Below are 23,160 nucleotides of genomic sequence, written 5' to 3' on the forward strand. Positions count from 1 at the left end.
GAAACTTCAGCCATCTCTACTTTGCCATTATCCTCATCCAGTCTACCTGGGCAAGCTCCTCTGTCATGCCTCTGTAATTCCCTTTGTTCCATTGCGATACTGATACCTGTGACTTATGTTTCTTCCTCTCAGATTGCAGTATGAATTCAATCATACTATGATCATTTTCTCCTAAGGGTTCTTTTATGTTAAGCTTCCTAATAAAGTCTGGGTTATTACACCACACTCAAGCTAAGATTAACCTTTCCCTGAGTGAGTCATGTCACAGGCACTCTCTTGCTGTGGAACCCACTCCAGCTGATCTCAAGGGGATTCTTGACTATAAATAATGCATTATATGGAAGGAGATCATTGGGCCCAACAACTCTGTCCCATTCTATGTAAAAATAGTGCTGCCATCCCACTCCTTCCTTCCTCTTCCTCACCCCTGCAATGAATTATTCCCTCTCAAATAATCCTTTGCTTCAGTTTTCAACAGTACTTTTAAATTTGCCTCTACCCTAGCAATATATTCCGAACCCCCACTTCTCTTCATTGTTAGTGGCAGAGTACGTGCAACAAGAAGAAACTGAATTTTAAATGAAGTACTAGTATCTGTAATTTGTCTGCTCTAGAGTAGAGGTTCCCAACCTGGGTCCATGGATGATCACCCAGAGAGTAGTGGAACAACTTGCAATTTATGTAATAGCATAACAAATGTGCCATGCGGCCTAGTGTTTCGATATCTCCAGGTGTGACCTGGAAGATGTGCGTCTGGATGACCAAGTTTCTCACTGATGTCACCACTGAAGCATGGCAGGAGATAGAAACATTGAGACAGCATGCAGTGTGCGCTCGTTGGAAGACCCCTGCACTCAAGCAATGCCAATCTCTCTTTCTCCTTTGATGTTGAGTAAGAGCCTCTCAGTTCTCGAGACGGGGTGCTCCGAGAAGTGACGCAGCAGGTTGTAACATTGAAACACCGAGTTGTTTGTCTCCGCTCTCGTTTGTTGCAGGAGCGCTATCTCCCTCTCCCTTGCTAGCAAGTGGAGGTGGGGGGATTGTTGATGCTTTTGCTGCTGGGAGGAGTGGGCTTTGGGGTTCTAAAGTTTTCTGTCATTCACTCATTGAGTCTTCTTCTGTTTCATGGATGTCTGTGAAGAGTAAGAATTTCATGTTGTATGCTGTATACATTCTCTGATATTAAATTGAACCACCGAGCAGCAATAGGACATCCTCCATCACTACAATAGTAATAATGTTGTATCACAACACTCGCCCCCCCTCCCACATACACACACACACACACACACACAAACTTTGAATAGGTACAAACATTCATGCCCAATTGTCTTGCTTTATTCCTTTACAGCTTAACCAGTTAGGGTGTTGTTCCATGGTTGTATAAATAACAGTAAAGATTCATTTAACAAATTATATTAATCACAATATTTATAATGATTCTTTGGCAGTCAATAAGAGTTTAGTCTGAATTTAATAATAGCTTCTAAAAATTTTCAGAACATTTAATCAACTTAATGGCAATTTTATACAGAATAGAAATGTAGAAAAATATATCTTCATATCTCATTCAAGTCATCTGATCTCTTTAATACAAATAGATTTAAATAATTCAACTCAGTATATATTAACAAAGCTATTCACATTCTGCAGATTATTATGTCTCACATCAACTCTCCTTGGATTCTACCCCTCACCTTACACACCAATAATAAATTACCAACCAGCAGTGGGAGAAAACCAAATCACCCAGTAGCAACCCAGATTATAAAAACATAAAATATAGGAGTAGAATTAGAACATTCGGCCCATCAATTCTTCTCCATCATTTCATCATGGCTAATCCATCTTCCCGCTCAGTCCCACTCCAGCCTTCTCCCACCATCCCTTCATGCCCCAACTTAATCAAGAATCTATTAACCTCTGCCTTAAATATACCCAATGATGGCCTCCACAGCTGCCCATGGCGATGACTTTTAATGGCTAACACGAGAGGGCACAGTTTTAAGGTGCTTGGAAGTAGGTACAGAGGAGATGTCAGGGCTACGTTTTTTATGCAGAGAGTGGTGACTGTGTGGGAAGGGCTGCTGGCAATGGTGGAGGAGACAGATATGATAGGGTCTTTTAAGAGACTCCTGGATAGGTACATGGAGCTCAGAAAAATAGAGGGCTGTGGGTAACCCCAGGTAATTTCTATAGTAAGGACATGTTTGGCACAGCTTTGTGGGCCGAAGGGCCTGTATTGTGCTGTAGGCTTCTATGTTTCTATGAACTCTCTGGCTGAAGAAATTCCTCGTCACTCCCATTCTAAATGGACATCCTTATACTCTGAGGCCGTGTCCTCTGGTCTTAGACTCCCCCCACCACAGGAAACATCCACTCCATTGTGGCTTTTTAAACACTTGATAGGCTTCAATAAGGTCACCTTTCATTCTTCTAATGGTCACAGGGAGGTATACACTTCACACAAACAGCACTGAAGGTCAGTACTGAAGACATTTCTGTAGCTGTGGACAGGTTGTTTTTTTTAAATGAAAATAATTTGAATTAAACATCTAAATTACTGAAATTAACTGTTTCTAGCTCATATTGATAGTTTTCCATTTGGTAGAAGTGAACAAAGTAGTGAAATGTACTGTAGCTGCCAGTTACAAAGAAGGCTTGACAGCAGCTATTTCATTAGGAGTTTGAGGAGATTTGGTATGTCACCAAAGGCAATAGCAATTTTCCATATTTGTGCTGTGGAGAGCATTCTAACGGGCTGCATCACCATCTGGGATGGGGTATTGCACAGGATTAAAAGAAGCTGCATAAAATTATGAACTCAGTCAGCTTCATCATGGGTAGTAGCCTCCAGAGTATCCAGGACATCCTCAAGGCGCAATGTCTCAAATGGTGGCAACTATCATTAAGGACCCCCATTATGCCCCTCTTCTCATTGGTACCATCAGGGAGGAGGTACAGGAACCTGAAGGCATACACTCAATGATTTAGGAATAGCTTCTACTACTCTACCATCAGATTTCTGAATGGACATTGAACCCATGAACACTGCCTCACTACTTTATTCTCTTATTGCACTAACTACTTATTTAACTTTTAAAATATTTATATGTACATCCTACTGCAATTTAGTTTAAATTATGTATTGCACTGTCCTGCTGCTGCATAATAAATTTCCTGACACATGCCAGTGATACTAAATGGGATTCTGATTATCTAAAAGTGCTAGTTAGCACACAATACTGATTCTTTACCCTCTGAAATGCTGTGTCTACAGACAATTAAGGTTTTGTTATAGTTTGTGAACAAAATAATGACAAAGTGTTGTGGAAAAAACTATCCAATGTAATACTCCGAGATTTGTTACGAACAGACATTCAACATGTTCGTTTGCCTTGTGTTGCTGTTCAGGCACGATCAGTCATGATTGAACACAGCATATATTGTCGCAGTTAGGATGAGGAACAGAATATATTGATGTCCTAAGAGAAAGTGAGAGAAAAAAATTAAACAAATTAATTTTTAATACAGGGAGCACTAGCACTAGAGATGGAAAACCAATGTTAGAGTGATTGAGACTTAATTAGTTGTTCAAAGATTCAGAGTACAAAATATGTATAATCCATATAACAGAAATATTTTGTGTTAGTTTGCTCATTATGATGTAGGCGATCGTGGTCTTTCCATGACCACAATTGTTCTTGGCAAACTTTTCTACAGAAGTGGTTTGCCATTGCCTTCTTCTCGGCCTTGTCTTTACAGGATGGCTGACCCCAGCCATTATCAATACTTTTCAGAGGTTGTCTGCCTGGTGCCAATGGTTGCATAACCCAGACTTGTGACGTGTACCAGCTGCTCATATGAACCATTCACCTCCTGCTCCCATGACTTCACCTAACCCGGGCGACTAAGATGGTGCTACACCTTGCCCAAGGGTGACCTGCAGGCTAGCGGATGGAAGGAGCACCTTACACCTCCTTTGGTAGAGATGAATCACCACCCAGCCACCCAATTTTCATGTCAGTACATAATCAGATGTTGTCAGTGATAGCTAACTCATTGGCAAAAACATCATCATAAGCAGTCACACTGGTTTTAGATGGTTAATATTCATACAACCCCAGCAGTTCCAAACAGAACAGAAACTCAAAGAATCATTGAAAACTGGAACTGGATTGGTAAATTTGTGTCAGAAACATTGATAACACGGTATTGCATTAAAGATGTTAATAGTGATGCAAAAATATAGTTGTTTCATAGAACAGTATTACACAGCAACAGGCCCTTCAGTCCACAATGTTCCACCAAACTAATTAAATTAGTAATCAGCACACAAGTGCAATTGCGAAGAAATCATTGCAGTGCCTCTACTTCCTTAGCAGTTTGCAGAGTTTCATCATGACATCTAAATCTTTGACAAACTTCTATAGATGTGTAGGGGAGAATGTACTGACTGGCTGCATCATGGCCTAGTATGGAAGCACCAATGCCCTTAAATAGAAAATCATACAAAAAGAAGAGGATTTGGCCCAGTACATTACCGGTAAAACCCTCCCCACTATTGAGAACATCTACATGAAACACTGGTGTAGGAAAGCAACATCCATCATCAGAGATCCCCACCACCCAGAGCATACTCTCTTCTCTTCTTGAAGGTAAAAGACTCACACCACCAGGTTCCACCCCTCAACCATCAGGCTCTTGAATTTAAAAAGGAACAATACGCTCAAATTTCACTTGCCCCATCACTGAAATATTTCCACAACTAATGATCACACTTTCAAGGACTCTTTACCACAATGTCTCATGTTCTCATTATTTATTGCTATTTATTTATATTTGCATTTGCAGTTTGCTGCTTTTTGCACTCTGGTTGATCATTCATTGATCCTGTACATTCAAAAACCTCTTGAACATCCCTATTGTGTTTGCCGCCTCAGGCACCTCAGCTACCCACCACTCTCTGTGTAAAAAAAAAACTTGCCCCACACATCTCCTTTGAAGTAACCCCTTCTCTTAGCTTAATTGCATGCACACAGTATTAGAGCAACACACACAAAATGTCTGAGGAACTCAGCTAGTCAGGCAGCATCTGTGGAAGGGAATAGACAGTCGATGTTTCTGGCCCAGCCCCTCCATCAGGACTTTAGAGTCAAAGAATCATAGAAAAGTACAAACACAAAAACAGACCATCAAGCCCTTGCCAAACCTTTTAAACTGCCTACTCCCATCAACCTGCACCAGGACCATAGCCCACCATACCCCTACCATCCATATACCTATCCAAACTTCTCTTAAACATTGAAATCGAGTTTACATGCACCTCATTCCACCCTTGTAAACCCGAGTGAAGTTTCCCTTCATGTTCCCCTTAAGCTTTTCACCTTTCATCCTTAACCCATGACCTCTGGTTGTAGTCCCTCCCTATCTCAGTGGAAAAAGCCTGCTTGCATTTATATATACCCCTCATAATTTTTTATACCTCTATCAAATCTCTTCTCTCTCTTGTACATTTGAAGGAATAAAGCCCTAACCTATTCAATGCTACACACACAAATTGCTGGAGGAACTCAGCAGGCCAGGCAGCATCTATGGCAAGGAATAAACAGTCAATGTTTTGGGCCATGGCCTGTCATCAGGGCCCTCATAGATGCTGCCTGGCTTGCTGAGTTCCTTCATCATTTTGTGTATGTTGCTTTGGATTTCCAGCATCTGCAGATATTCTCACATTTGAAGCCCTAACCTATTCAATCTTTCCTTATAGTATTAGAAGAGGTTTGTGATTAAACATCTCATGGTAAAAGTATTTCTTTTATTATATGTGTAGGAGATAAACAAAGTAGTGATGGTTCACTGAAGAGATGGAATAGATTCAGCACTTCTAAATCAGGCCCCATTGCCCATCTCCTTTGGGATTTTAGGCCTAATATTCAAATAGACTGTAACACAACAAATCCATCTCCCAATGTTAATAAAGAAGCTGACATTCATTTCACTGGACATGAGTGCTGTATTTTAAGATAATGATAGAGGTTTTAGTAAGGCTCAGGAAAAGAGAAGAAAGTTTTAATATAATTTTAAACAAAGGGATTAAATACAATGATGGTCCAGATTCAAGAGCAAGGCTCGACCTAAGGTTTGGACGATTTAAGTGCCGGGCCAGATTGAAAAGATCAGGGCGTCAGGACAAGAGGCAAGGGATGGGCCAGTTCAGCTCATTGCTCCTCGAGGTTTACTCATCTCTGTGCTGAACTGACACTGTGGTCTGCAACTAACAGGCTACTGGATCAGCTGCAGTGATGACTGGCTTCGTGACTGTGGACTCATTTTCATGAACTCTAGCTATTTGCGCAATTTGCTTTTTTTTTCCTGCACGTTAGGTATTTGATGGTGTTTCTCTTTTAAATGGGTTGTTTTGGATTTCTTTGTTTTGTGGCTGCCTGTAAGGAGACATATCTAGTATACATACTTTTATAGTAAATGTACTTTGACTTTGAATGGACTTCTACAATAAACTTCTTCAGGCCAGGCATAAATTGAAGAGACTTTACACTGTAGGAAATCATCAACACAAGAGATTCTGCAGATGTTGGAAATCTAGAGTAACACACACACAATTCTAAAGGAACTCAGCAATTCAGGCAGCATCTACAGAGGGGAATAAACAGTCAACGTTTCAGGCCGAGACTCTTTAACAGGACTGGAAAGAAAGGGGGCTCTCAGCTTCTCACTTTGTTCCCCCCTCCCCCAACCCCCTACCATTCCTTCTCTCCTGGTTTCACATATCACCTTCTGGTTTGTATTCCTTCCCCTCACCCAATCTTTTTTTACTCTGGTTTCCTCCCCCATTCTTTTCAGTCCTGATGAAGGATCTTGGCCCAAAACATCAGTTATTTATTCCTCTCTATATGCTACTTGACCTGCTGAATTCCTCCAGCATTTTGTGTGTGTTACTAAGGAAGATGACAGAAGCCAGAATAAAGGGGGATCAAAGGAATATCATCTGGCAGGTGATAGGTGAAACCAGGAGAGGGGAAGGTGTGTGGGTGGAGGAGGGGTGGATGAAGTGAAAAAACTGGGAGGTGATAAATGGAAAAGGTCAAGGGCTGAAGATGGAGGAGTCTGAAAGGAGAGGACAGTGGACCTTGGGAGAAAGGGGAGGAGTGGAGGTGCGAGGAGAGAAGGAGTAAGAGGGGAGTCAGAATGGAGAATGGAAAGAGAAGGGGGAGGGGGAGAAATTACTGGTAGTTAGAGAAATCCATGTTCATGTCATCTGGTCTACTCAAATTGGGTAGTGAGGTCTGTTTTTTTTGCCAAAACAGTTAACTCTTACAGCTTATTTGTTAATGTCAATCACTCCCAACCAAAATTGCTTTTATTAAAGTGAATTTTTCAGGAAGTGAACAAGATTGCAGTTGAGTAAAACATGTCAACCTTACAAAAATGATTTCACCATATTGTAGATAACAGTTCTGCAAAATGTTGAGAAACAAGATTACAAAATCAAACAATGGTACTGAACAAGAAAAAATACAAAGATGCTGGAAATCCAAGCAATATATAGAAAATGCTGGAGGAACTCAGCAGGCTAGGCAGCATCTATAGAAAAAGAGTACAGTTGAAGTTTTGGGCCAAAACCCTTCAGCAGGACTGGGGAAAAAAGTTGAGGAGTCTGAGTAAAAGTTTGGGGGGGGGGGGGGGGGGGAGGAAGAAACACAAGATGATCGGTGAAACCGGGGGAAGGGGTGAAGAAAAGAGTTGGGAAATTGATTAGTGAATGAGATACAGGGCTGGAGAAGGACGAATCTAATAGGAGTGGACAGAAGACCATGGAAGAAAGAAAAAGAGGGAGGAGCACCAGAAGGTGGCAATGGACAGGCCAGGAGATAAGGTGAGGGAGAGAAACAGAAATGGGGAAAACAGAAGTGGGGGGGGGGTAGCATTACAGGAAGTTTGAGAAATGGATGTTCATGCCATCAGGTTGGAGGGTACTCAGATGGAATACAAGTTGCTGCTCCTTCAACCTGAGTGCAGCCTCATCACAACAGTAGAGGAGACCATGGATGGACATATGGGAATGGGAAGTGGGATTAAAATGGGTGGCCTCTGGGAGCTCCCTCCTCTTCTGGCAGATGGAGCAGGTGCTTGGCAAAGTGGCTTTGAAGTGGTACTGTCCGATCTCTTGTGTGAAATGAAGGGGAGGAAAGTGTTTCCCCCCCCCCCCAGAATTCAGTGTATTATAGATGCCAAAAACTATAGTTAGTAATGGTATTGTAACCCTTAACCTTAGACATGTTTTTTGTCATTGAATGAAGTCTTATACATTTTATAAAAAATATAAAGGGGAGGAGTACAGCCTGGCCACAGGGCCGGTACCAAACAAGATGGCCCTGTCACAGCATCAATCAGCATGGACCCCCACCACCCTGGTGGCCATGCTCTCTTTTCACTGCTGCCACAGAATTCACACCACCAGTTTCAGGGACAGTTATTAAAACTTAACCAACAGACTCTTGAACCAGAGGGGATAATATCACTCACCCCAACACTGAACTGCTCTCACAGCCTATGGACATGCTTTCAAGGAGTTTTCATCTCATGTTCTCGATATTTATTGCTTATTTATTGAGCATTTTGTTATTATTTTATTTGTCCCCCCCCCCCCTTTTGTATTTGCAGTGTCTGTTGGGGTTTTTTTGCATATTGGTTTTTGATATTGTTTGCTATACTTATTGTGAACATCCACAAGAAACTGAACTTCAGGGCTGTATATGGTGACATATGTGTACTTTGATAGTAAATTTACCTTGAATGTTGATATTCTCAGGACATAAAGAAATTCCTGGGACCAGGAAAAGGAAACAAATGGATAGTTTAAGTCAAGGTTTCCCATCCTGGGATCCATGGACTCCTTGTTTAATGGTATTGGTCTTTGGCATGAAAAAGGTTGAGAACCCTTGTTTAAGTTAACTATAGCAAGGATCTAAACCAACAGTAGAATCAGGAAAATCCAGAAAAATTTGGTCCAGTAATGGGTTGATGGGACAAGGCAGTGTAATAATATGGCACAGAAAAAATAGACCAAAGGGCCTGCTTCTATGCTGTAGTACCTTGTCACTCTAAGACTTTAATAATAAAGCTGCAGGAATCCAAAGAAACCAACATCTGAATAATATTGATTCGCATACACAGAAGCAAAGTACTGTAGCAGTTAGCATAACATAATGACAGCAACTGCAGCCAGGTTCAATTCCCTCCACTGTCTGCAAGAAGCTTGTAAGTTCTCCCTGTGACTGTATGGGTTTCCTCCCACAGTCCAAAATTGAACAGTTTAGTAAGTCGCATGGGTAAAACTGGGCGGCCATGTCTCATTGGACCAGAAGGGCCTGTTGCTGTGCTGTATCTCCTTATTAAATATAAGTTAATTTAAAAAGACAGATAATGCATCTACAGGTCTCTTCCAGTCACACTACAGATGTCTAAAGCAGATCCAAGCTGTTCCATACAGTAAATTTCAGCATATGGGCGGTTAGGATTCTTTAAACATAATGACCCATGGATGATATAAAAGTAGAGGGTTATGCAGGAGGGAAGGTTTAAAGTAGGTTAAAAGGTCAGCACATCATAGGCCAAAGGGCTTGTATGTTCTATGATCTTGTTCCCTGTTGCCCTGTTCCTATGATCTGAATGAGAATAGTAAGAGTAAGGATCGAATTACACATTAAATGTTGCGTCCAGAGGACCAAAGTTATAAGGAAAGATTGAATAGGTTTGGACCTTATTCCTTAGAACATATAAGATTAAGTGGAGAGTATACCCACTGAGGTTAGATGGACTTTAACCAGAGATCATGGGTTAAAGGTGAAAGGTGAAAAGTTTAAGGGGAACACGAGGGGAAACCTTCACTCGGAGGGTCACGAGAGTGTGGAACAACCTGCCAGCACAAGTGATGCATGCAAACTCTATTTAAATATTTAAGTAAAGCTTGGATAGGTACATGGATGGGAGGGCTATGGTCCTTATGCAGATGGATGGAAGTTAGCAGTTTAAATGGTTTGGCATGGACAAGATGAGCCAAAGGGTCTGTTTTTCAGCTGTAATCCTCTGTGACTCTTTCAGCATTTAGTATTTTATTCCATATTCCTGTTCAACACAGGAAATAGACGTTTTGGTCATCAGGTCAATGCTGTTGTGTGGAATAATTGTGTGGTGGGATTAGTACAGATATGAATGGTGGTCAGCATAGACTCAATGGGACAAAAAGCCTGAAGGTAATGGGTCTTCCATCTATGTTCCGGATCCCACTTATCCATACGAAAGTACAATTTACAGTGGACAATTAACCAACTATCCCACACACCTTTGGGACATGGAAGAAAGTTGAACATTCAGGGAGAGAGAGCCACATGGTCACTGGGAGGACATACAAAATCCACACAGACAGTACCAGAATTCAGGATTGAACACAGGTCATTGGAATGGTAAGGCAGTGCATGTACCGATTAGGCCACTGGACATTCATACTGCAGTTCTGGGCAGGAACTCGTCACTGCCTCCTATTTGTCACTCACAGGAAGACAATAAAATTTCAGTCCTGACCGTGATGAAACATAACAAAATATCAAATGATTCAATTCAGATTTGCTTTCACATTCTTAACCTTTTAAACAAATTAATAAAATGTTCTGACAAGTACTGCATTTCAATCAATTTACTCTTAGAAAATTATACAAAGGTTCACATACTCACCAACACTTGTTCTGACAGATCCACCTTTAAGTTGGGAAATTAAAACAGAATTTGATTATAGGTACCATAAATGCAAACGCACTCTTCAGTATTATATAGATAATTCATTACTGATACTGAACAAAATTGTATTGTATGGACTGAATTATATCACTAGTTCTGCAAAAAAGTGACCATACTGTAAACAGAGATGAGGAAAGTAATATTGGAAATAGGATTCGTCCGTTCACATTACAGTGTATTTCTGGTTTTTGGTCGTTTCTTTTTTATGTTGCTCTATTAGGCATTTTTGATTGGGGCAGACTGTAGATAACAAACTGAAGTGTCCAAAATCGAAGTGTCCAGGCGTATTCAGTTCAGTTTGAACTGAATACGCCTGGACACTTCGATTTTTTGTTATCTATTCTGTTTTTCACTTTTTTTAAGTTGCCGTTTGTGCAATTTTATTTTGCGAGGGAGGATTGATGTTTTTTATTGAATGCTTCCATTCTTTGCTTCATGGCTATCTGTTGGAAAATGAATCTCAAAATTGTAGACTACTTACATATTTTGATAATAACTGTACTGGTTATCTCTCCCCCTCCCCCCCCTTTACAAAGATAGAGCATTCCTATGAAACCTCTCTTAAGCCAAAATGGTGTAAAAGAACCATTAATTTATATGGAAGAATTTTTGTAAAAGTGAAAATCCTCTTAGTAATGCGAAAACAGGTTACTAGTTTTGTAATTTGGAAAAGCGAAGTGGCGTAAAGTGAACATTCGCAACGGGGCACGGGGACACCTGTCCTTTGAATTTATATTTTCTATCCTTGAATTTTGCTTGAGGTCTTGAACAAATTCTAGTAATTTTTGGGTTCTTGCGTATGCTATGATCTTTGACAAGCACGAAATATTGCAGAATCAGAAATAAGGATCAGAATCAGGTTTACTGTCACTGATAAATGTCATAAAATTTGTCTCATGTCAGCAGTTGAGTACAATAAGAGATATCTATGGGGTAACAGGGTGAAGATACGCTTCTACCAAAGGAGGTGTAACACACTCCTTTCCTCTGCTAGCCTGTAGGTCACCCTTGGACAAGGTGTAGCACCTGCTTAGACCCCGATCAGGGTCACATGAAGCCATGGGAGCAGGTGGTGGATGGTCGTGTGAGCAGCCGGTGCACATCACAAGTATTGGTTACATGACCACTGACACCAGGCAGACAATCTCTGAAGAGTATTGATAATGGCTGGGGTCACGCGTCTGGTAAAGGCACTGCCCAGAAGAAACCACTTCTGTAGAAATATTTTATATATTCTGTAAAATAACTGCTTCCTCTGGGCAGTGTCTTAAATAAATAATGCAGAAAGAGAGCAAAAATAGTGAGGTAGTATTCATTGGTTCATGAAACATTCAGAAATTTGATAGAAGCTATTCCCAAAACATCCAGTGAGACTCCAGTAACTACTACCTGATGGTAGTAATATTATGCACTGTGATTTATAAGTTAATAATGAGTAATCCTGCTATAGCAGATCCATCAGACAAGGAGAGTTTCAGTAGGCTGGATCTGCATTCTTTAGGTTAGAAGAATGGGAGGATGCCACAAGCCCATAAGTGGTACAAGCAAAATTAGGCCATTCAGCCCATCAAGTCTGCTCTGCCAATCCATCATGGCTGATTTAATTTCCCTTTGAACCCCATTCTCCTGTCTTCTCCCAGCAAGCAATGATGTCCTGACTTATCAAGAACCTATCAGTCTCTGCTTTAAATATACCCAAGGACTTGGCCTCTACAGATGTCTGTGACAACAAATTCCACAGATTCACTACCCTCTGGCTAAGGATTTTCCTCCTCAGCTCTGTTCTAAAGAGATATCCTTCTTTTCTGAGGTTGTACTATTTCTAGATGCTTCCCCCGCCCACTGGAAACATTCACGCAATGTCCACTCGATCTAGGCTTATCGTCATACAAGTTTCTAATCCTTCTAAGCTATAGCGAGTGCAGACCCAGAGCCTTCAAATGTTTCTCATACATTAACTCTTTCAATCCCAGGATCATTCTTGTAAACCACTTCTGGACCTTCTCCAATGCCAGTACATTCTTTCTTTGATCTGGGGCCCAAAACTGCTCATAACATTGCAAATATGGTCTGATAAATGCTTTATAAATACCTGAATAAGATATCCAAAGATTAGACTACAAGATATAGGAGCGGAATTAGGCCATTTGGCCCATTGAGTGTTTTAATTGTGGGGGGATCAACAGGGTAGAGATGGAAGCAGGTTTATTCTGGCAGAGGTGTCCAGAACTTGAGGTCACAATCTCAAAATAAGGACTGTTTAGGACTGAAACAAGGTTTAACTTCATAACTGTGCTGTTGCTACAAAACAACAAATTTCAAGAATATGTCAGTGATAATAAACCTGATTCTGAATTAGGAATTTATGAAGAGCTCAAGACGAAGGGAGCCATTACTTGTGGAGACTAGCGCCAAATGAAAGTGAGCAGGACCTGTCAGGGTCCTCTGCAGAGCCAGGGATCACTTGGGTAATTAGATAACTGATAAAAATAAATTAGGCTTTAGCTGTTCACATTTGTATTCTGACATCTCCGTCCACGATGAGGCCACACTCAGGCTGGAGGAGCAACACCTCAGATTCCACATCAGTATCTTCTCTGCAATTTGAAACTACTTCTCGTGCTCAGTTCTGACATAAGGTCCCTGACCCAAATCATGAAATGTTCCCATCACAGATGTTGCCTTGTCTGCTGAGACATTCCAGCATTTTTGCATTTTTACTCAGTTTTGATGAAGATTCTCCTTTACATGTTCAGATTTCAAGCGACAATTAGTGTTATCTCCAAATGGTATTTCTAAAAGTCTCTGAGAAACATTTTAATATTACCAACAGATATGAATGTATGTTTCAGAGCCCAATGATGACCTCAAAGAATTTACCTGCAACAGAAGGCAACTGTTTTACAAGAGTGTTCCATGAAGCATGTCTGAAGATAAATACTTACTTGTAGTAGCCGTCGACGTGGCCATAGGCGTTGCTGTTGTGTTGTTACTCCCAGCTAATGAAGGGAAAGAAATAAGATTACTCATATATTTCTTTTTTATGTTGCTCTATTAGGCATTTTTGATTGGGGCAGACTGTAGATAACAAACTGAACTGAACTGAACTGAATACGCCTGGACACTTCGATTTTTTGTTATCTATTCTGTTTTTCACTTTTTTTAAGTTGCCGTTTGTGCAATTTTATTTTGCAAGGGAGGATTGATGTTTTTTATTGAATGCTTCCATAGTTTTCTTTGCTTCATGGCTGTCTGTTGGAAAACGAATCTCAAAATTGTAGACTACTTACATATATTGGTAATAAATGTACTGGTATCTCCCCCCTCCCCCCTTACAAAAGTAGAGCATTCCTATGAAACCTCTCTTAAGCCGAAATGGTATAAAAGAACCATTAATTTATATGGAAGAATTTTTGTAAAAGTGAAAATCCGCTTTGTAATGCGAAAACAGGTTTGTAATTTGGAAAAGCGAAGTGGCGTAAAGTGAACATTCGCAAAGGGGGCACAGGGACACCTGTCCTTTGAATTTATATTTTCTATCCTTGAATTTTGCTTGAGGTCTTGAACAAATTCTAGTAATTTTTGGGTTCTTGCGTATGCTATGATCTTTGACAAGCACGAAATATTGCAGAATCAGAAATAAGGATCAGAATCAGGTTTACTGTCACTGATAAATGTCATAAAATTTGTCTCATGTCAGCAGTTGAGTACAATAAGAGATATCTATGGGGTAACAGGGTGAAGATACGCTTCTACCAAAGGAGGTGTAACACACTCCTTTCCTCTGCTAGCCTGTAGGTCACCCTTGGACAAGGTGTAGCACCTGCTTAGACCCCGATCAGGGTCACATGAAGCCATGGGAGCAGGTGGTGGATGGTCGTGTGAGCAGCCGGTGCACATCACAAGTATTGGTTACATGACCACTGACACCAGGCAGACAATCTCTGAAGAGTATTGATAATGGCTGGGGTCACGCGTCTGGTAAAGGCACTGCCCAGAAGAAACCACTTCTGTAGAAATATTTTATATATTCTGTAAAATAACTGCTTCCTCTGGGCAGTGTCTTAAATAAATAATGCAGAAAGAGAGCAAAAATAGTGAGGTAGTATTCATTGGTTCATGAAACATTCAGAAATTTGATAGAAGCTATTCCCAAAACATCCAGTGAGACTCCAGTAACTACTACCTGATGGTAGTAATATTATGCACTGTGATTTATAAGTTAATAATGAGTAATCCTGCTATAGCAGATCCATCAGACAAGGAGAGTTTCAGTAGGCTGGATCTGCATTCTTTAGGTTAGAAGAATGGGAGGATGCCACAAGCCCATAAGTGGTACAAGCAAAATTAGGCCATTCAGCCCATCAAGTCTGCTCTGCCAATCCATCATGGCTGATTTAATTTCCCTTTGAACCCCATTCTCCTGTCTTCTCCCAGCAAGCAATGATGTCCTGACTTATCAAGAACCTATCAGTCTCTGCTTTAAATATACCCAAGGACTTGGCCTCTACAGATGTCTGTGACAACAAATTCCACAGATTCACTACCCTCTGGCTAAGGATTTTCCTCCTCAGCTCTGTTCTAAAGAGATATCCTTCTTTTCTGAGGTTGTACTATTTCTAGATGCTTCCCCCGCCCACTGGAAACATTCACGCAATGTCCACTCGATCTAGGCTTATCGTCATACAAGTTTCTAATCCTTCTAAGCTATAGCGAGTGCAGACCCAGAGCCTTCAAATGTTTCTCATACATTAACTCTTTCAATCCCAGGATCATTCTTGTAAACCACTTCTGGACCTTCTCCAATGCCAGTACATTCTTTCTTTGATCTGGGGCCCAAAACTGCTCATAACATTGCAAATATGGTCTGATAAATGCTTTATAAATACCTGAATAAGATATCCAAAGATTAGACTACAAGATATAGGAGCGGAATTAGGCCATTTGGCCCATTGAGTGTTTTAATTGTGGGGGGATCAACAGGGTAGAGATGGAAGCAGGTTTATTCTGGCAGAGGTGTCCAGAACTTGAGGTCACAATCTCAAAATAAGGACTGTTTAGGACTGAAACAAGGTTTAACTTCATAACTGTGCTGTTGCTACAAAACAACAAATTTCAAGAATATGTCAGTGATAATAAACCTGATTCTGAATTAGGAATTTATGAGGAGCTCAAGACGAAGGGAGCCATTACTTGTGGAGACTAGCGCCAAATGAAAGTGAGCAGGACCTGTCAGGGTCCTCTGCAGAGCCAGGGATCACTTGGGTAATTAGATAACTGATAAAAATAAATTAGGCTTTAGCTGTTCACATTTGTATTCTGACATCTCCGTCCACGATGAGGCCACACTCAGGCTGGAGGAGCAACACCTCAGATTCCACATCAGTATCTTCTCTGCAATTTGAAACTACTTCTCGTGCTCAGTTCTGACATAAGGTCCCTGACCCAAATCATGAAATGTTCCCATCACAGATGTTGCCTTGTCTGCTGAGACATTCCAGCATTTTTGCATTTTTACTCAGTTTTGATGAAGATTCTCCTTTACATGTTCAGATTTCAAGCGACAATTAGTGTTATCTCCAAATGGTATTTCTAAAAGTCTCTGAGAAACATTTTAATATTACCAACAGATATGAATGTATGTTTCAGAGCCCAATGATGACCTCAAAGAATTTACCTGCAACAGAAGGCAACTGTTTTACAAGAGTGTTCCATGAAGCATGTCTGAAGATAAATACTTACTTGTAGTAGCCGTCGACGTGGCCATAGGCGTTGCTGTTGTGTTGTTACTCCCAGCTAATGAAGGGAAAGAAATAAGATTACTCATATATTTCTTTTTTATGTTGCTCTATTAGGCATTTTTGATTGGGGCAGACTGTAGATAACAAACTGAACTGAACTGAACTGAATACGCCTGGACACTTCGATTTTTTGTTATCTATTCTGTTTTTCACTTTTTTTAAGTTGCCGTTTGTGCAATTTTATTTTGCAAGGGAGGATTGATGTTTTTTATTGAATGCTTCCATAGTTTTCTTTGCTTCATGGCTGTCTGTTGGAAAACGAATCTCAAAATTGTAGACTACTTACATATATTGGTAATAAATGTACTGGTATCTCCCCCCTCCCCCCTTACAAAAGTAGAGCATTCCTATGAAACCTCTCTTAAGCCGAAATGGTATAAAAGAACCATTAATTTATATGGAAGAATTTTTGTAAAAGTGAAAATCCGCTTTGTAATGCGAAAACAGGTTTGTAATTTGGAAAAGCGAAGTGGCGTAAAGTGAACATTCGCAAAGGGGGCACAGGGACACCTGTCCTTTGAATTTATATTTTCTATCCTTGAATTTTGCTTGAGGTCTTGAACAAATTCTAGTAATTTTTGGGTTTTTGTGTATGCTATGATATTTGACAAGCACGAAATATTGCAGAATCAGAAATAAGGATCAGAATCAGGTTTATTATCACTGATAAATGTCATAAAATTTGTCTCATGTCAGCAGTTGAGTACAATAAGAGATATCTATGGGGTAACAGGGTGAAGTTACGCTTCTACCAAAGGAGGTGTAACACACTCCTTTCCTCTGCTAGCCTGTAGGTCACCCTTGGGCAAAGTGTAGCACCTGCTTAGACCCCGATCAGGGTCACATGAAGCCATGGGAGCAGGTGGTGGATGGTCGTGTGAGCAGCCGGTGCACATCACAAGTATTGGTTACATGACCACTGACACCAGGCAGACAATCTCTGAAGAGTATTGATAATGGCTGGGGTCACGCGTCTGGTAAAGGCACTGCCCAGAAGAAACCACTTCTGTAGAAATATTTTATATATTCTGTAAAATAACTGCTTCCTCTGGGCAGTGTCTTAAATAAATAATGCAGAAAGAGAGCAAAAATAGTGAGGTAGTATTCATTGGTTCATGAACCATTCAGAAATTTGATAGAAGCTATTCCCAAAACATCCAGTGAGACTCCAGTAACTACTACCTGATGGTAGTAATATTATGCACTGTGATTTATAAGTTAATAATGAGTAATCCTGCTATAGCAGATCCATCAGACAAGGAGAGTTTCAGTAGGCTGGATCTGCATTCTTTAGGTTAGAAGAATGGGAGGATGCCACAAGCCCATAAGTGGTACAAGCAAAATTAGGCCATTCAGCCCATCAAGTCTGCTCTGCCAATCCATCATGGCTGATTTAATTTCCCTTTGAACCCCATTCTCCTGTCTTCTCCCAGCAAGCAATGATGTCCTGACTTATCAAGAACCTATCAGTCTCTGCTTTAAATATACCCAAGGACTTGGCCTCTACAGATGTCTGTGACAACAAATTCCACAGATTCACTACCCTCTGGCTAAGGATTTTCCTCCTCAGCTCTGTTCTAAAGAGATATCCTTCTTTTCTGAGGTTGTACTATTTCTAGATGCTTCCCCCGCCCACTGGAAACATTCTCGCAATGTCCACTCGATCTAGGCTTATCGTCATACAAGTTTCTAATCCTTCTAAGCTATAGCGAGTGCAGACCCAGAGCCTTCAAATGTTTCTCATACATTAACTCTTTCAATCCCAGGATCATTCTTGTAAACCACTTCTGGACCTTCTCCAATGCCAGTACATTCTTTCTTTGATCTGGGGCCCAAAACTGCTCATAACATTGCAAATATGGTCTGATAAATGCTTTATAAATACCTGAATAAGATATCCAAAGATTAGACTACAAGATATAGGAGCGGAATTAGGCCATTTGGCCCATTGAGTGTTTTAATTGTGGGGGGATCAACAGGGTAGAGATGGAAGCAGGTTTATTCTGGCAGAGGTGTCCAGAACTTGAGGTCACAATCTCAAAATAAGGACTGTTTAGGACTGAAACAAGGTTTAACTTCATAACTGTGCTGTTGCTACAAAACAACAAATTTCAAGAATATGTCAGTGATAATAAACCTGATTCTGAATTAGGAATTTATGAAGAGCTCAAGACGAAGGGAGCCATTACTTGTGGAGACTAGCGCCAAATGAAAGTGAGCAGGACCTGTCAGGGTCCTCTGCAGAGCCAGGGATCACTTGGGTAATTAGATAACTGATAAAAATAAATTAGGCTTTAGCTGTTCACATTTGTATTCTGACATCTCCGTCCACGATGAGGCCACACTCAGGCTGGAGGAGCAACACCTCAGATTCCACATCAGTATCTTCTCTGCAATTTGAAACTACTTCTCGTGCTCAGTTCTGACATAAGGTCCCTGACCCAAATCATGAAATGTTCCCATCACAGATGTTGCCTTGTCTGCTGAGACATTCCAGCATTTTTGCATTTTTACTCAGTTTTGATGAAGATTCTCCTTTACATGTTCAGATTTCAAGCGACAATTAGTGTTATCTCCAAATGGTATTTCTAAAAGTCTCTGAGAAACATTTTAATATTACCAACAGATATGAATGTATGTTTCAGAGCCCAATGATGACCTCAAAGAATTTACTTGCAACAGAAGGCAACTGTTTTACAAGAGTGTTCCATGAAGCATGTCTGAAGATAAATACTTACTTGTAGTAGCCGTCGACGTGGCCATAGGCGTTGCTGTTGTGTTGTTACTCCCAGCTAATGAAGGGAAAGAAATAAGATTACTCATATATTTCTTTTTTATGTTGCTCTATTAGGCATTTTTGATTGGGGCAGAAAGTAGATAACAAACTGAACTGAACTGAACTGAATACGCCTGAACACTTCGATTTTTTGTTATCTATTCTGTTTTTCACTTTTTTTAAGTTGCCGTTTGTGCAATTTTATTTTGCAAGGGAAGATTGATGTTTTTTATTGAATGCTTCCATAGTTTTCTTTGCTTCATGGCTGTCTGTTGGAAAACGAATTTCAAAATTGTAGACTACTTACATATATTGGTAATAAATGTACTGGTATCTCCCCCCTCCCCCCTTACAAAAGTAGAGCATTCCTATGAAACCTCTCTTAAGCCGAAATGGTATAAAAGAACCATTAATTTATATGGAAGAATTTTTGTAAAAGTGAAAATCCGCTTTGTAATGCGAAAACAGGTTTGTAATTTGGAAAAGCGAAGTGGCGTAAAGTGAACATTCGCAAAGGGGGCACAGGGACACCTGTCCTTTGAATTTATATTTTCTATCCTTGAATTTTGCTTGAGGTCTTGAACAAATTCTAGTAATTTTTGGGTTCTTGCGTATGCTATGATCTTTGACAAGCACGAAATATTGCAGAATCAGAAATAAGGATCAGAATCAGGTTTATTGTCACTGATAAATGTCATAAAATTTGTCTCATGTCAGCAGTTGAGTACAATAAGAGATATCTATGGGGTGACAGGGTGAAGATACGCTTCTACCAAAGAAGGTGTAACGCACTCCTTTCCTCTGCTAGCCTGTAGGTCACCCTTGGACAAGGTGTAGCACCTGCTTAGACCCCGATCAGGGTCACATGAAGCCATGGGAGCAGGTGGTGGATGGTCGTGTGAGCAGCCGGTGCACATCACAAGTATTGGTTACATGACCACTGACACCAGGCAGACAATCTCTGAAGAGTATTGATAATGGCTGGGGTCACGCGTCTGGTAAAGGCACTGCCCAGAAGAAACCACTTCTGTAGAAATATTTTATATATTCTGTAAAATAACTGCTTCCTCTGGGCAGTGTCTTAAATAAATAATGCAGAAAGAGAGCAAAAATAGTGAGGTAGTATTCATTGGTTCATGAACCATTCAGAAATTTGATAGAAGCTATTCCCAAAACATCCAGTGAGGCTCCAGTAACTACTACCTGATGGTAGTAATATTATGCACTGTGATTTATAAGTTAATAATGAGTAATCCTGCTATAGCAGATCCATCAGACAAGGAGAGTTTCAGTAGGCTGGATCTGCATTCTTTAGGTTAGAAGAATGGGAGGATGCCACAAGCCCATAAGTGGTACAAGCAAAATTAGGCCATTCAGCCCATCAAGTCTGCTCTGCCAATCCATCATGGCTGATTTAATTTCCCTTTGAACCCCATTCTCCTGTCTTCTCCCAGCAAGCAATGATGTCCTGACTAATCAAGAACCTATCAGTCTCTGCTTTAAATATACCCAAGGAATTGGCCTCTACAGATGTCTGTGACAACAAATTCCACAGATTCACTACCCTCTGGCTAAGGATTTTCCTCCTCAGCTCTGTTCTAAAGGGATATCCTTCTTTTCTTTAATATTACCCACAGATATGAATGTACGTTTCAGAGCCCAATGATGACCTCAAAGAATTTACTTGCAACAGAAGGCAACTGTTTTACAAGAATGTTCCATGAAGCATGTCTGAAGATAAATACTTACTTGTAGTAGCCGTCGACGTGGCTATAGGTGTTGCTGTTGTGTTGTTACTCCCAGCTAATGAAGGGAAAGAAATAAGATTACTCAAAAAGAAAAAGGATTACTTAATGTCATAAGGTACAACTTGAAAAGAATGTTCCTTAAACTTTTGCGAGTGATAAATAGTGTAATTGTGTGTAGAAGTGTGTCTTGCTACTCACAGCCAATGTAGGGGAAAGAAATACAATCATTTAACTCAGAAGGTAACAACCTGACAAACATATTCTTTAGAGCTTTACTGGTGACAAATACTTACTTGTTGGTGTAGAAGTTGTTTTGGTACTCGCAGCTAAAGGAGAAAGAAATAGAATCAAGGTCAAATTCAGAACAAGAAAATCTCTTAAACCCAAATTAGATGCTCAGTAGGTGTACTTAGAATGATACTTGTAGGTAACGAAGTGGAAAGAAACATAATTTTTCAAACATTTCAGAAAGCAATAGCTTTACTACAATTCTCCTTTAACCATTGCTAGTGAAATAAACACAGAAATGGTTGGTAAAACTCAACAGATCAAGCAACATTTAAGGAGGAAGAAAGTTAATTTTCCATCTCAAAGACCTTTCATCAGAACGTAAAGAGTGGTTATTCACTGTAACTCAAGTTCAGTAACCACCTTGCTGTAGATGACCAAGAGTGGTTGTATTTAGCTATCCTCCACTCAGAAGCAAGTCGCCTCTGGTTCAGCACGAGAAATTGCCACACTTTGTATTCTTGCCTCAGCCATGCAGACTGGTTTCTAAGCATATAGGGGTCAGTTCTGTCTGCAGCAAGTCAAGTTTCCTGCCTCACTCAAAGCCACTGGCTGACGGTGTGATCGATAATTCTACTGTAGCACATGTGCTAATCAGTGATATGAAAGGAATTTTGGGTGTGACATGATCTGAAATAGTTTGAGAGTATTTGCTATACAATGCAAATCAAATAACAATCCAACATTACAACAATTCTACCTTTATTTCTCCTCCACTGCTCTTGCCTAAGCTACTTGTGAACGCTAACATTCACTGCTTTATATCAAGTACAGTTTTCATCTTTTTTTTTCCTCAAGCAAGGTCTCGATGCAGAGTTGACAGGTTTTGTTTCTTTTTCCACAGATGCTGCTTGACTGGCTGAGATCTACCAGTGCTTGTGTTTTTGTTGCAGATTCCTGCATCTGCAGTTTCCTTCCTCACTCAACGTGTTCTGGTTGATATCTGCCAAAGAGATGTGGACCTTTGAGTCCTGAATACGGACAAGAAACAGAGGTCCTTCATGGTCGGTATAGACATGGTAGTCATAGAAAAGTACAGCACAGAAACAGGTCCTTAAGCCCATCCAGTCTGTGCTGAGCCATTCCAACTGCCTACTCCCATCGACCTGCACTGGGACCAACATCCTACCATCCATGTACTTTATCCAAATTTCTCTTAAACACTGAAATCAAGCTGCATGCACTACTTGCACCAGCAATTTATTCCACACACTCACAGCCCTCTGAGTGAAGAACTTTCCCTTCATGTTCCCCTTAAACTTTTCACCATCAACCCTCAACCCATGACCTCTGGTTGTCGTCACACCCAGTCAGCCCCTCTGTTTACTGCTTCTACATCAAACACGACATTCTGACCCAACAGTGTGGAACAGGCTACACTGTCCAGCAACCCACCTACTTAACACGAGCCTAATCACGAGACAACTTACAATGGCCCATTAACTGGTACACCTTTGGACTGTTGGGGGAAACTAGAGAACTCAGATGAAATTGATGGGAAGGATGTACAAACTTGTTACGGCATCGGAACTGAACTCCAACGCCTGAGCTGTAATTGCGTTGAGCTAACCGCTACGCTAACGCTGTGCCCTGATGTACATATGATCCATATCCCTCCATTCCCGGCCCATTCACATGTCGATCTAATCGTCTCTCAAACATCACCGTTGTATCAGTTTCCACCACTTTCCCTAGCATCTCAGTGCACGGACCCACCACTTTGTGTAAACTT

The 23,160-nt window shown here is 40.6% G+C and overlaps 1 protein-coding gene across 5 annotated transcripts in view; it reads right to left on the reverse strand.

Annotated features, from left to right (window-relative positions):
- Nucleotides 1-1,316: 1,316 nt before the first annotated feature.
- Nucleotides 1,317-23,160, reverse strand: part of LOC132380955 (complement decay-accelerating factor-like) — a 32,081-nt gene continuing 10,237 nt past the window's right edge. Inside the window, exons 6-12 of one of the 5 annotated variants that reach the window (XM_059949977.1) lie at nucleotides 21,434-21,466; nucleotides 21,142-21,195; nucleotides 19,355-19,408; nucleotides 16,558-16,611; nucleotides 13,761-13,814; nucleotides 10,753-10,776; nucleotides 1,317-3,485 (exon numbers count right to left, since the gene is read on the reverse strand). In XM_059949977.1, the coding sequence (XP_059805960.1) occupies nucleotides 3,421-3,485; nucleotides 10,753-10,776; nucleotides 13,761-13,814; nucleotides 16,558-16,611; nucleotides 19,355-19,408; nucleotides 21,142-21,195; nucleotides 21,434-21,466 (338 nt within the window). In that variant the 3' untranslated portion in view covers nucleotides 1,317-3,420. The remainder of the gene's footprint in view (nucleotides 3,486-10,752; nucleotides 10,777-13,760; nucleotides 13,815-16,557; nucleotides 16,612-19,354; nucleotides 19,409-21,141; nucleotides 21,196-21,433; nucleotides 21,467-23,160) is intronic. The other 4 variants (XM_059949978.1, XM_059949979.1, XM_059949980.1 and 1 more) reach the window with 4 other exon arrangements.

The sequence above is a fragment of the Hypanus sabinus genome, chromosome 25 (assembly GCF_030144855.1).
Source record: "Hypanus sabinus isolate sHypSab1 chromosome 25, sHypSab1.hap1, whole genome shotgun sequence".
Taxonomy (NCBI): domain Eukaryota; kingdom Metazoa; phylum Chordata; class Chondrichthyes; order Myliobatiformes; family Dasyatidae; genus Hypanus; species Hypanus sabinus.